At 56.2% G+C, this 12,961-nt stretch overlaps 1 protein-coding gene across 1 annotated transcript; it reads left to right on the top strand.

Annotated features, from left to right (window-relative positions):
- Positions 1–327: 327 nt before the first annotated feature.
- Positions 328–11,566, top strand: LOC108554095 (transcriptional regulator GZF3). The gene is given in 9 exon segments (XM_017909238.1): positions 328–724; positions 5,435–5,997; positions 6,084–6,180; positions 6,182–6,880; positions 6,976–7,533; positions 7,849–7,974; positions 9,052–9,190; positions 9,813–10,149; positions 10,226–11,566. Coding segments are annotated over 9 exon segments (2,649 nt in total). The 5' UTR covers positions 328–691; the 3' UTR covers positions 10,323–11,566.
- Positions 11,567–12,961: the final 1,395 nt, after the last annotated feature.

Here is a 12,961-nt window from a genome sequence, read left to right as displayed (position 1 = left end):
GGGAAAGAGCAATAAATTCCTCGCCTTTTTTCTTTTTCTTCTTCTTCTTCTTCTTCTTCTTCTTCTTCTTCTTCTTCTTCTTCCTCCTCCTTCCTCTTTCGTCATTCCCTCTTTACTACAGGGAAGGATTTCGAAGCGAAAAGGGAAGAAATGGCAAAAGATGCGAAAGCGACGGGAAGAAATGGAAATGCAAAGTCGAGGAAAAAGAGTGGTTGCAACGGGACCAAGATGGCGGCGATCGGAAAGGGAGGTTAAAGCGACGACTGGGACCGCGAGGGAAAAACGAAGCAGCTAGAGAGGAGGAAGAGATAGGAAAGCAGGGAAGCGTCGTCGACGACGAGGGCGACGAGGGCGACGAGGACGAGAGGTTGCCTGCCGTTGGCCTAATCGTATTCGGTCAATATTTAACGCGTTCGCGTTAGCGTTGGCGGTCGCGCGTGCTTTCCCTCTCTCCTATTGCTGGAATCGAAGCTTCGGTACGACGCTACCAGGCGGCAGCCGACCCGAATCAGTCGGCACACCTTGGCAGCGCACCTGTGTCAAGCCGCGCCGCGCTCTCTCGCCACCTTCGCTCTCGAATCGTAACCGCGTCTGCCTCGCGAGTCGACCGTCGACCGTCGACGCGACACGCAAATCAGATCATCGTTCTTCGCTATCGTTCACCAAACTCTCTATCTCGGAAACGTTCTACATGCCAAACGTTTCTCTTCGTTCTCCTACCACGGTAAGTCTCGATCTTTCAATTTTCCCGCTTCTCGCGCGCTCCTACTTTCGCGCCGTTTTTCTCCTCTTCTCTTTTCTTCTCCTAGGCTGCCGGTTCTTTCCTTCGCGTACGTTTCTCGTCGCGGTGTATCGCTATTCCCATATTCGTTCCGATTCGTTCCGGCGGTCTGGTCTCGTCGGCGACGCGGCATGGCCAAAAAGAACGAGAGACGTCGAGACGCGTAAAGGAGCGACGCAAGGAAACGCGCGAGGGGGGTTCGGCGAAGCGACGGGTGACGAATGGGAAAAGTCCAGGGGAAAGGGGAAATGGCGCAAGATCGGAGGGATCGCGTATAGGGAAAGGGTGAGGAGGAAAGAATAGGACGCGAGACGCGGCAAAGGGTACGGTATATAACAGGGTACGGGGCGTTGTAGCAGCACGGCGCGGAGAAACGAGGCACGGTGCGAGACGCGAGAGACGCGAGAGACGCGCGAACGGCGAGGTTAGGTGGATAGAGCGATATTTGGAAAGACGTAACTCGTTCGTTCGGTAGCGCGTGCACGAACCAACGCGATCGGAACGAAACACTTGTGTTTTACGTTGGAATCGAGCGAGACGACACTTGTGCTTTCGTGGATGGCCCGCGCGACCGCGCGCTCCCTTCTATTTTCGTTTTCTCGCCTGGTCTCTACGAAAACGAGAGACGGCGAGACGATCCGAAGGTTGGAACGATTTCTTCCTCGCGATCACACCTCCCTTGGTTAGACGCGATCGCGATCTCGATCCTCCGCGCCGATCGGAATAACGAACGTAAACGACGCGCCATAAGCGGTATCGGTGAATGTTACCCGTCGTCTCGACGACGTCTACCGCGAAACTATACGATATCGAGACGAGATACCCCTTTGCGCGGATATTTTATTAATCGTTAAGCACATAGCCGTGGGTAAGATAATGAAATAATATCGGGCAACGACGATAATGCTGTTTGTCGCGGGAGCGTTAATTATTATTATTGGACTGGCGAGTGTCGCGTGGTCGTTTGGAAGCGCGCGCTTCACGCTCGTGGCAAAAGGACCCTTTTCTTGCTTCGGTTCGCCACGCGTTCCGCGTCGGGTGCGTGTACCACGGGCCGGGTTCGTTGCTTTCGCTGTTTACGCGGAAAGACGTCGCCGCGAACGGTGGGCGGGCGGGAGGAAGTGTTTATTCGTTGAAACCGACAGACGGTTCGGTCGTTGTAAATTATTACGGTAATTGCGTTGTAAAACTCGCGATCGTGCGCAACGGAGTCGCACCGATGGATCGCGTTATCAAAGAAACCTCGGGAATCCGATCGTAAAGAGCTTTAGAGGCTGCTCGCGTTCCGTACCGATCCCACACACACGCGTGCACGCGCGCACGCACGGACGCACGCACGCGCGCACACACCCCAGCGAGAGCCGACGATTCGAGAATTCGCGATCGAGTTTGCTCGGTTGGCTAAGGAGGCGATCGAGAGAGGAACGTGGCGAGTCGTATCGAACCCCGCAATAACTCGACGAGATGGAAAATTACACGCGACGACGCGACGTTCGATTCGAGGAAGAACGCGATTGCGTAACTAACGCGACGGATACGCGTCATCCCTGGGGCGCGTGCGCCAACCGCGAGCGCGTTCTGCCTCTCTCGATCCAAATCGCTTCGACCAACCAACGTTTCAACGAGAAAAAAAAGAAAAGTATGTCTTTTCTTTCGCGATCGTCGTCTCTGCCTTCTCGATATCGTTCCACGCGTACGTGCGTGCACGCGCGCGCGAGCAAGCGAGCAAGCAAGCAAGCAAGCAAGCAAGCACGTACGCACCCATACCGGCTCACCTGGGATTTTCATTTACGCCGATAAGAATTTCCTACTCGACTGATAAAGAAAATGGCCTCGCCGTGTTCGCGATTTCAACCATGACGCAACCCTGTGCGCCGTCGACGTCGTCGTGGTGTTTCGTGCGTTGCCGAAAAATCCAAACGAGAATCGCGTTCGGGATACGCGAGATGAAGGGTGGTAAAGTCAGAGCGGCGAAACGATCACGCGTTTCCACCGAACGACGCCCGGGATTTCGTCGCGGTAGCAACCCTCTCGCGGTACCAACGACACCTTTGTCGCCTTCTTTCCTCGCTCGTTTCTCACGAATCTCTCTGATCGTCGTCACCACACCATGTACCCGCGTTCCTACGCGTCTCGATAACTCGCGTATACGCGAGAAGAAATCGTCTCGGGAGCAGTCTCTCCGCCGAGAGACGTCTCCTCGCGAAACTCCGACCGCGGAACTAGAGAAACGGCCCTACGCCTTCCTGGCGAACCCGACGACTGAAATTATCATTTTAGCTGATATACTAGCTAATGTAAGGATGCAGTTTTATCTCTTATTATCATGGGAAACGAGATAAATCGCGATAGTGTCGTTTATTTTGACAACGGCGTGCCTCTCGCCGATGGCTCGACGACATCCCCATCGGTGGTCGCGCGCGCGCGCCCCGACATCCGCGCTTCCGTTTCCGTGCTTCCTCCCCCCCCCCCGCCGATCCTCTGTCTGCTCGCTCGCTCTCTCTCGCGGTTTCTTTCCTTTTTCCATCTCGGTTGGGATCACGACTCTTTGGCCTTTCGTCGTCGACGTCGACCACGCGTGAACTTTCGCGCGGCGTTGGTCGGCAGGGAGACACGAAAGATGGTTTCCCGATCTTCGGTCGTTCTCGCACACGATCCGAGTCCGCGAAGAGAAGGGAACGTGACTCGGTCGATTGCTTATCGTCCCGTTATCGACGATACAACGTCGAGCAATCTATATTTCCTTCGTTCCCCGATAAACAATGAATTTTTCGATTCGATCCTAGATACGCGTCGCGAAGATCGATGAATGGCTCGGCTCGTTCTTTTCGTTCCACGCGGAAAGTTTCGTACGATTTCTCGCGTTTTCGAAGGCGTCGATCAGACGGCATTGGTCACGCGGTTTCTCGGAAACGCGCGCGCACGCGCACCCGCGTGTTTGCTCGACTCGATCGAGAAGGGTGAAACGACGAGGGAACGAGAAAGCGAGGTTGGTCTTATCGATCGCGATCGGTCGACACCGAGAGAATACGAGAAACGCGTCCCCGGGGGCAGAGTGCTCGCTTTCCTGATTTTTATCGAGTTTGTCGAGTAATCCCCGTTTGCGCGTCACGTATGTCTCGTCGCGACGCGGTTCCAAAGGTTCCTTCCTTTTTTCGTTGCCTCGTTGCGTTACCTTTTCTTACTCACCTTCGCGATCACGCTTCCCGTTTGCCAAGGTGAATCAGAACGAGGGTCGATGACGTAACGACCTCGTTCGTTATCTTCGGTGGATGACGAGGATCGACGGATCGACCGAATGGGCCGAAAATGTTCGTCCTCTCGTCATCGTTCCATTTTCCCGCGTTTCCACGGAGAAAACGTTGACGCGCTCGGTAAACGAGTGATCGGGAGGGAGGGAGGGGGAGAGAGAGAGAGAGCGATGAAAGGATCGGAGAAAATAGCGGAGAAAGAGAGAGGGCGAGGACGAGAGGGAAGCCGAGATAAGCAGCGGGTGCGAATGATTCACCGCGTGCCACCCTACCAGTGCGACGTGGAGCACCGAGTACCGAGTACCGAGCACCGAGTACCGAGCCCGTGACAACAAAATGGCGTTGACAACGATGGCTGACGACGAGGAGGACGAGAAGCACGGGGAGACCACGGACACCTCTCGCGATCCCCTCGCGCGCGTACCAGCTCCCTCCCCAACCCCTCGTGACAAGGCGTTATCTCGCTCGTGAGCTAGCGAGCGGCCGCTCGTTATCGACGAACAAACAAACGGACCCCTCCGTTGCCTCTTTTCCACTCGATAGCCAGAGATTCTCGGCTCGTCTTCCTCCTCTCTTTCGCCAGTTTTCCGTCAAAAGAGAGAAAAGTAGAAACGTAGCTCGGTGACGCCGCTTCGGTGTGTTGGCTTAGCTACTCGTGTACAGCGAATTCGCTGGATCGTTTCGAGCGACCGACGAGACGACCACGACCACCACGGGAGCACGAGTCGGAACGGGGATCAGTGTGGTATACGCGGTGCGTGAGGGGTGTTTGTGCAGCCGGGCGTCTAGCAACGAAATTGGACGGATAAACGATCGGAACGAACGCTCGGTTCTCTCCGATCGTCGCCTTAGATCCTCGAGTAAAGGTAGGAAATGATTTCTCTTTCTCTTCTCGGGAAACGTCTGGATCGAATACGGGACGCGAGATTTCGTTTCGTTTCTGAAGGAAGAAAGCGGAAGCGGAACGCGCGAATACCAAACTCGCGGTGAACGGTCGTGAGGAAAGCGAACGATGCGCGGTCGCGTGCGCGGTCCGGAAGTCGAAACTTGACATTGTCGAAGGGAAGTGTGACGCGAGTCAGGGTAAACACCGGTACGCCGGTTTTTTTCTCCAGACGGACGAGGTGCGCCGTCTTTCCCCTTCCCTTCTTCCTGTCCAAGCCAACGTTCTCTTCCGTTTTCTTCTCGCGACCTTTTGCTTCTCGCGACACCTCCCTTTCGACCTCGTCTTTGCTTCTCTCCGTTCGACGTGCCGGCGTGCCACGAAAGCGCGGCGAAAGCGCGGCGAAAGCGCGAGCTGGTCGCGTGCCGAAAGATCCCTGTGCCCCGCGTTCGCGTTCGTCCTGAACGGCAGTGAATCGCGCGCCGTCACTCGCATCGATCGGTTCGATTCGTGTTGCAGATCGAGATGAAGGAGACGTTGACGAAGCAGGAGATGAAGCGCGAGTGGGACGAGGATCGCGTGGTCGACGAGGATTCGCCACGGATGGCCACGGTAGAGGAACGCACCGTCGAGAGTCCTCGGACGGTGATCACCACGAGGAGGCACGTGCGCACCATCACCACGGCTGGACATATAACGGAAACGGTGGCCGATCACGAACCGGATTCACCGGAATCCAACGCTATATCGGCTGGTCTGCAGCTTCATCATCGTCACCATCACCATCATCATCAACGACTGGTCGACGAACAGGGCCAACAATCTCGGTCGCGAACGTATCAGGACGACCAGCAGCAGCAGCAGCAGTTGGATCAAGGATGCAAGCAAACGTCGCAACATTTCGTGCAAATCTCTCAGGCCGAGGCGGAGATTCAGCAACAGCAGCAGCAGCAGCAGCAGCAGCAGCAGCATCGTCCGAACGAGCAACGGGTAGTTTATATGAGCAACGGTCAAGAGGTGCGACTCGACGTAACGGAGACGGTGGATCCATCGGCGTTGACGACGGTAAAGGAAACGGTCAGGTAAGCGAAAAATTTGTTACAATATGTTTGGGACGCGATCGAAAGGACAGGGCGCGATCACGAAACTGGAACAATTTCGGCCAAAGGTACGAGACACCGGAACCCGATAGATCGGACGCGGACCGCGTGTACGTTTACACGACGGATGGCGAACAACAGTTGCGAAGGGAGAACCACGGGACGATATGCGGTTCAGGCTCAAGAGAGGCGGGTCCAGTCGACCGGTCATCAGAGATACAGTCCACGGGAGAGCAACCAATCGAGCAACGGTGGAAACGGATCGACCGGCGGCAGATCGTATCATCAAGGTTCGCCGGTGCTGGTTCCGGCGAGCGAGGAATACGAGAGCGGTGCTTCGATAGCGTCTCACGCGGGGACAACGGGGGTGAGCGTGCAACTGGATTCACCGGCCGCGTCTTCGTATTCGCCGCCGATCGGCGGTGACACTGCAATACGAGCGGGTACCACGGGAGCGCAGCAGTCGTCGGGCCAGCCGCATCATCATCATCATCATCATCATCATCATCATCATCAGCAGCATCAGCATCAGCCGCAGCAACAGCAACAGCAACAGCAACAGCATCAACTGATCACGGGATACGTGAACGCGGGTGGAGCGAGTATAAAGTACGAGACGGAAGCGACGAACGAGATAACGGCGGCGGCAGTGGCAGCGGCCGCGGCCGAAAACATAAAGGTGTCGAGCACGTATACCACGTTGGAAACGGTGCCGATTCCTCCGTCGCAGACGGTTCAGTACGCGCAGTACATATCCGGCAGCGAGACGTTTCAGCAGCCTTCCACGTACACGTTCACGAAATCCGGCGATCCGGTGATTCTCGCGTATTCCTCGCCCGCTCAGTTGTCCTCGCGCGTCACCGGGGTAAGCAAAAGACCGAATAGCAGGGCGGCTCTTTTGCCCGTTTCTATCGATCTCTAGTAGATGCCAGAGCGACGCGATACTCGTTTCGTTCGTAGGTCGAGTCTCCGGGAAGCACGTACATGAAGGGCGACCCGACGTTGGCATCCTCGTTGGCCGGTGGCCGAGGGATACCGTCTCTGCACTACGAACAACCTGCGTCTCCTGGATCTCAGGTGACGTTGTACGGGAGCGGGACCGGGTCCTATCCTTACGTGAAATCTGCCACCCCGGCCGAGTACTGGGCCAACACCGGAACCCCGTCCCCGCCTACGTTCGATTGCGTTCAGGGTTACCAGAACATGACGGCCATCTCCGTCGGCGACGCGGCCAACATACAGCTCTATTCCGGCGGTGCTTACAGCGTGTCCACCGGAAGTACCACCGCGTCCTCCCCGTGGAACAATCTGACCCCGCTCACCGGATCGGAGGAGAGCTTCGACAGTCCGATGATGACCGCGGAACCGAAGGAGTGTTCCGGTTGCGCGACACCCACCACCATTTGGCGCAAGGACGAGACCGGTCATTACTACTGCAACGCTTGCCTCTACGGCAAGATGAACGGAGTGAACAGGCCAACCATGAGATGCGGCAAACCGAAACAAACCGTGGCTACGGTAAATTTCTCGTTCTTTCGCTCTTTGCATCCCACTCTCTCTCTCTCTCTCTCTCTCTCTCTCTCTCTCTCTCTCTCTCTTTCTCCCGCTCGGCAAGCGTTGTCCGCGAAAAATGGAAAAAAGAGCGAACGTTATCTGTTACCGAGCAAACAATCGCGCCGAGACTTACGCCGGTTGTTGTTTACTCTAGTTTCTACGTCTCGAACGCTCCCATTTTCGCGCGCCCGAGCTCGCGACGATCGACACGCGCGAGTTCGCGTCCGCGACCGGGGATAACGTTGTCCTAGGTAACCAGAGATGGTTGCATTTTTGCAGACCGGTGTACGAAGGACGGGAGTTCAGTGCGCCAACTGCAGGACCAGCAACACCACCCTGTGGCGACGAAACAACAGCGGCGAGCCGGTCTGCAACGCTTGCGGGCTCTACTTCAAGCTGCACAACGTGAGTCTTCGAGAGACGGTTCTTTTTCGGAGCCACGCGTTTCGCTTTCGGTCGATTCTCTCTGTTTGTACAACTGTCGCGGTGGATCGCCGCGAATTACATCTTTCCTCGGTACGAAGAGCGGAAAACGGAGAATCGCGACGGAAGCGATTCGCGCGTCGAGAAACGGATAAATTTCGGCGCGGAACGATCTAGGTACTCGATCGCTGCGCGACGCGGCGCGGGGCGGCGCGGGGCGGAGCGGAGCGGAGCGGGGCGGCGCGGCGCGAAGGGGAGGGTCGCGATAAGGGACCGACAGCGGGTCGATCGGTGTCGCGACGATTGGATCGAAGGTGCGTCGGCTTCTTGGACGACCACGAGGTTTCCGATGCAGCACGACCGAGAGAATAACAACGGGGCTCGATTACGGACACAGAGATTCGTGGAGATTGAAGAACGAAACGCGGTCACCGTTCGTGATCCCGCTTGTTTGTCGTTACTTTTCTTACGCAATCGTTGCCGCGTGGCCGTAATCTCGCTGGCTCCTCGACGGCCCTCTCTCGATAATCCTACCGAAAACATCTCCCGTCGACGTCGCTATTTCGGATCGGCGCGTTCGGTGCATCGATCGTAGATATCTACGCGTCGCGTGTATCCTCGCGTCCACGGGGATCGCGCCGTTTGTCTTTCCCGCCCTTTCCGCTTGCGCCAAACGCGCCGAATACGCGGAATACGCGGAATACGCGGAATACGCGGAATACGCGAATTATTATTTTCCGCGACGCGCCACGAAAACCTTGACTCTTATCCGATGCATCGCCGCGCGTTGCGTCGTGACGCGTCCTTAATTGACGTTGATCCCACGAAGCGATCTACCGGACAACCTTATCGATGATTTCTTCGCTGATCGCAAACGCCGATACGGTCTGGACAACCGATGTTCTTTATCGCGTTTTTCCCCGAATTCGATTAAACCGCCGCCTCTAGTCACCGTCTCGCGAGACTTTCGCGTTTCGTATCCTTTTTTGTTCATTTCTTTTCCTTTTCTTTCTCATCCTTCCGATTACACGCTTGTGACTGATTTTCCTTCGCGAACAGGTGAACAGGCCGCTGAGCATGAAGAAAGACGGGATACAGACGCGCAAGAGGAAGCCAAAGAATCATTCGGGAATGAGCGGGGGAAATTTGGCCGGGCCCAGCGGCATGCACAAGACCGAGATTAAGTCTAACTTGCTCGGTGAGTCTTCGGTGAGCAAGTTTCTCTCGTACAGTTTCTTTTCCGTTCGCCTTTTCTCCGCCGCGTGACGCGAATCGACGCTCGGAATCGATTTTTCGTTCGGCGATCGACCGTCGGTGTACCTGCCTCACCTCCGCGCTCGTTTGGCGCGTGCCACGAGAAACGTCGCGTCGACGGCACTGGCGAGTCGTGTGGCGAGCGACAGCGACCTTGGACGATTCCGAATTAGAATCCCGAATGGCGCGCGCGCGCGCGAGAGAGAGAGAGAGAGAGAGAGAGAGAGAGAGAGAGAGAGAGAGAGAGAGAGAGAGAGAGAGAGAGAGAGAGAGAGAGAGAGCGCAAAGTCCGACGCGGACGAACACCGCGCGAGCAAACAAACGGCGACGATTCGCGGCGCGCGCGTTAGATGCCGGATCGAGATAAAACAATCGACGACGACGACGACGACGACGACGACGACGAGGAGAAAATCGCCGTGACCGAGGTGGAGTGAATCCGTGCGAAAGGGACGACGAGATTGGCGCGACGGGAGGAAACGCGTAACGGAGAGGAGAGCAGACGCGTGGGTGGTGTGTTGCGACACGTTTGATCGGTATCGTTGCTTTTTTCTTTAACGTTCCAGTGGACTCGTTGCAGTTGAACGTGTACGGGAGCGGTGGTAGTGGAAACGGGGGCGGGATGGGTGTCGACGCTGAGATCGGACAGGAGGCAGAGGGTGAGGCTGCGACCGGTACCGGTACTGGTACAGGAACGAGTACCGGAGCCGGAAACCACCACCACCACCACCACCACCATCGGGCCGAGAACGAGACCGGAAGCGATAACGCGTTGGGAGGGAACGGAGAATCCGACGAGCGTCGTCCACCCGTGGGTACACCGACTACGGGACAGTCGGGGCATGCGCACTCGCCCCTCGCTTTACCCACCGCCGCCGCGCTCAATCGACAGACTACCCTTACGTAAGTGCGTCGATTCGCCGATCACTTTCCCGTCCATCCTCCATAATCTTTCACGTACCGTCTCTCCATCTTTCAGCGTACCACCGCTAGAGCCAATCGCTAGTCAAGCCGCTGGTGCCGATCTCTTCTCGGTTATAACTTCGACTACGGCTGTCCACGCCGAAAGAACGTAACGGAGACAAAGGAACAAACGCGTGCGAGACGAAGAAAAAAGGAAGAAGAAGAGGAAGAAGGTGGAGGAAAAGGAGAAGGAGAAGGAGAAGAAGAAGAAGAAGAAGAAGAAGAAAAAGAATAACGCGATAACCGAGATAATCGAGCGCGCTGGTATCAAAGTTAGCGCCAGTGCGACGCGAGCGCCGCTATCGCTGGAGCGGTAACTCGCCAACTTTGCGTCGAACCGACCGCCTTCTTTACCGACCAAAGGTTTTTCTACCACTAGTTTCGAATACGAGGAACCGTCGGTTTAGTCGTCGTTATCTCGAATCCTCCGGTCGAGGAAAGCGATATCGACTCGTTTCGCTACTCTATTCCCTCGTTTTGTCCTTTTCTCTATCCGCGATTCGTTTTCGTCTATTGGTAAATGAACGAGTCGCAACGATTCGTATCGTTCAACTCGAGACCGCGACTCTACGCGAACGAGCGATTTTATCGCGGTTGATTCGATTTTACCGATCGCGTTCGATCGTATCGACGGATAAGTCGCAGGCGAGTCGTACGATTTCGCCCCCTCTACGACGAAACGAGAAACACGCGCATCGAACGCCCGACACACCGTTTATCGGTCTCTTTTTCTCGCTTCTCGCGCGAAACGCGCGTTCGACCCCCTAGTTGCCCCGCGTGCCCATGTTTCCTCTGCGTCGCGCGTTTAAATTTAAAGGTAAAATATCGCGCGCGCCGTCCATCCGACGCGAAACTCGATTTCTTTGCTCCCGTATACCGACGCGGTTATTCCACGCGTCGACTATACGCGCGAGGTCGATACACGGTACCGTATACGCCAGCGCATGACGCGATCGCGCGTACTCGCGAAGGAAACGAGTACGCGTAGGTGTGCGTAGCAAAGTCAATTCCCGCAAAGGATAACGCGCGCGAGCTCACGCGGACGTTAGACGTTAGACGCAAGCGAAAAACGTCAAAGAATCGAACGTACGTACAAGGGTGGGAGGAAGAAAGAGAGAAGAGTGAGAGAGAGAGAGAGAGAGAGAGAGAGAGAGGAAAAAGAGAGAGAAAGTATTTATTCGCTGGCACGCTGGCCATATGTATCTAGGAGCGCGCGAGCCGACAGCTCGTTCGGTCGCGTAACACGTATAGGAGATGTAATTTCGTCGATTCGATGCGTCGCGTCGTTGTACGAACCTTGCGGAACCGACTACTCGTTTTGTAAAGGTCTGTGTAAAAAATTTGAATAAAAGAAGTTGACACGATCGTCGAAAGATTCACGACTAGCGTCGAAATCGTCTTCGGCCGAGAGAGAGAGAGATGGAGAGAGAGGTAGAGAGAGCGAGCTAGAGCGGCGTGAAGGAGGAAGGGAGGAAGAGAGAGAGAGAGAGAGAGCGCACTACAGGGAAGATACTCTCTCGGCGGGACACGATTTCGATCGAAACATTCTCAAGTAGTTCGTTTACAGCGGACCGCCGGTCCGCCAACAGCTTCGAAACCTTGAAAGAAACGGACTCGTAACGACGCGCGAAAGAAGGATGCGAGACTGGGACGAGCGCGCTGGAGCGACGAAACGCGAAGAATCGGCAGCAAGAGCAAAAGGAAGGAAAGAGCGAGAGGGAAGGCGAAATGGAAGGCCGGTAAACGAGGTGGCCGCTGCCGGCGGCGGGGGGGGGGGCGGTATGGGGCCGAGGGAGAAGGTAAGGGGCCGTGAGTCCATCAGCCTAAAGAGTGGCTATCGTGCCTGCTAAGGGCTATTCCATGTTAGCCGCTCTCGGCGAGCTCCTTTTTTTTTTTCCTCCTTTTTATTCCCCTCCTGGACTTTTTGTCAGGCGCAAACGTGGCGCCGCCCTCGAGATCCCTTCTCGCGCGGCCAAACGTCCAAAGCTTGGTCGTTCTCGACGTCGTCGTCGCCGTCACCGTCGCCACCGTCGCCACCGTCGCGATCGTCGCGATCGTCGTGGTCGTCGTCGACGACGTGATCGCAGCGGTGATGCGATTTCGTTACCGGCCGAGATTTACGCTTTTTCGTAATCGCGGTAATCGCGTCGCGGCGCGCGTATCCTCGGACGCGTCCCCGTCGTTATCGACGATTTTTCACTCGACTCGAAATCGGAGCAACGTCGACGGCACGCGGCTCGCGATTCGCGATCGTTTTTGGCGTGCGTCGGAGCGCGCGCGAACCATTTCGGAGAGAGGCGAGAAAGAGCGAGAACCAAAGAGAGGCAGAGCAGAGCACGGGTCCTCGCGCGGCCGGATCGCTTGGAATTTAAGGGATGCCCGACGTTTCCCTATCGGCGTGGCGCCAACCGGTGCGCCTTATCGCGAGCCGTGCACCGTTACTTTGACTTTCGGTTCGAGTGGAAGAGTTGGTAGTCGAGTCGGTTCTTTAGGAAATTCTTCGGATTTCGTTTGGTCGGTGCAGCCGATCGAGAAACGGCGATCGACGGGTTGGTCCGTCGTGGTTGGAACGAAACGGCGATGGAAACGGCGATGGAAACGGCGGGGTCGGTGCGAACGGGTCGACGAGATTCGTAGGAAGCGAACGAGGGGGCGCGAGAGGCAACGCGGCGTCGCCATAAATAAGCACGAAGCGCAACAAATTAGATCGCGCGCGATCCCGCGCGGAACATCGCTTAGCCTGATCGCCGCG

Source organism: Eufriesea mexicana, unplaced genomic scaffold, assembly GCF_001483705.2.
Source record: "Eufriesea mexicana isolate 0111107269 unplaced genomic scaffold, ASM148370v2 scaffold16629, whole genome shotgun sequence".
Taxonomy (NCBI): domain Eukaryota; kingdom Metazoa; phylum Arthropoda; class Insecta; order Hymenoptera; family Apidae; genus Eufriesea; species Eufriesea mexicana.
This window is presented reverse-complemented; position numbering and strand designations above follow the sequence as displayed.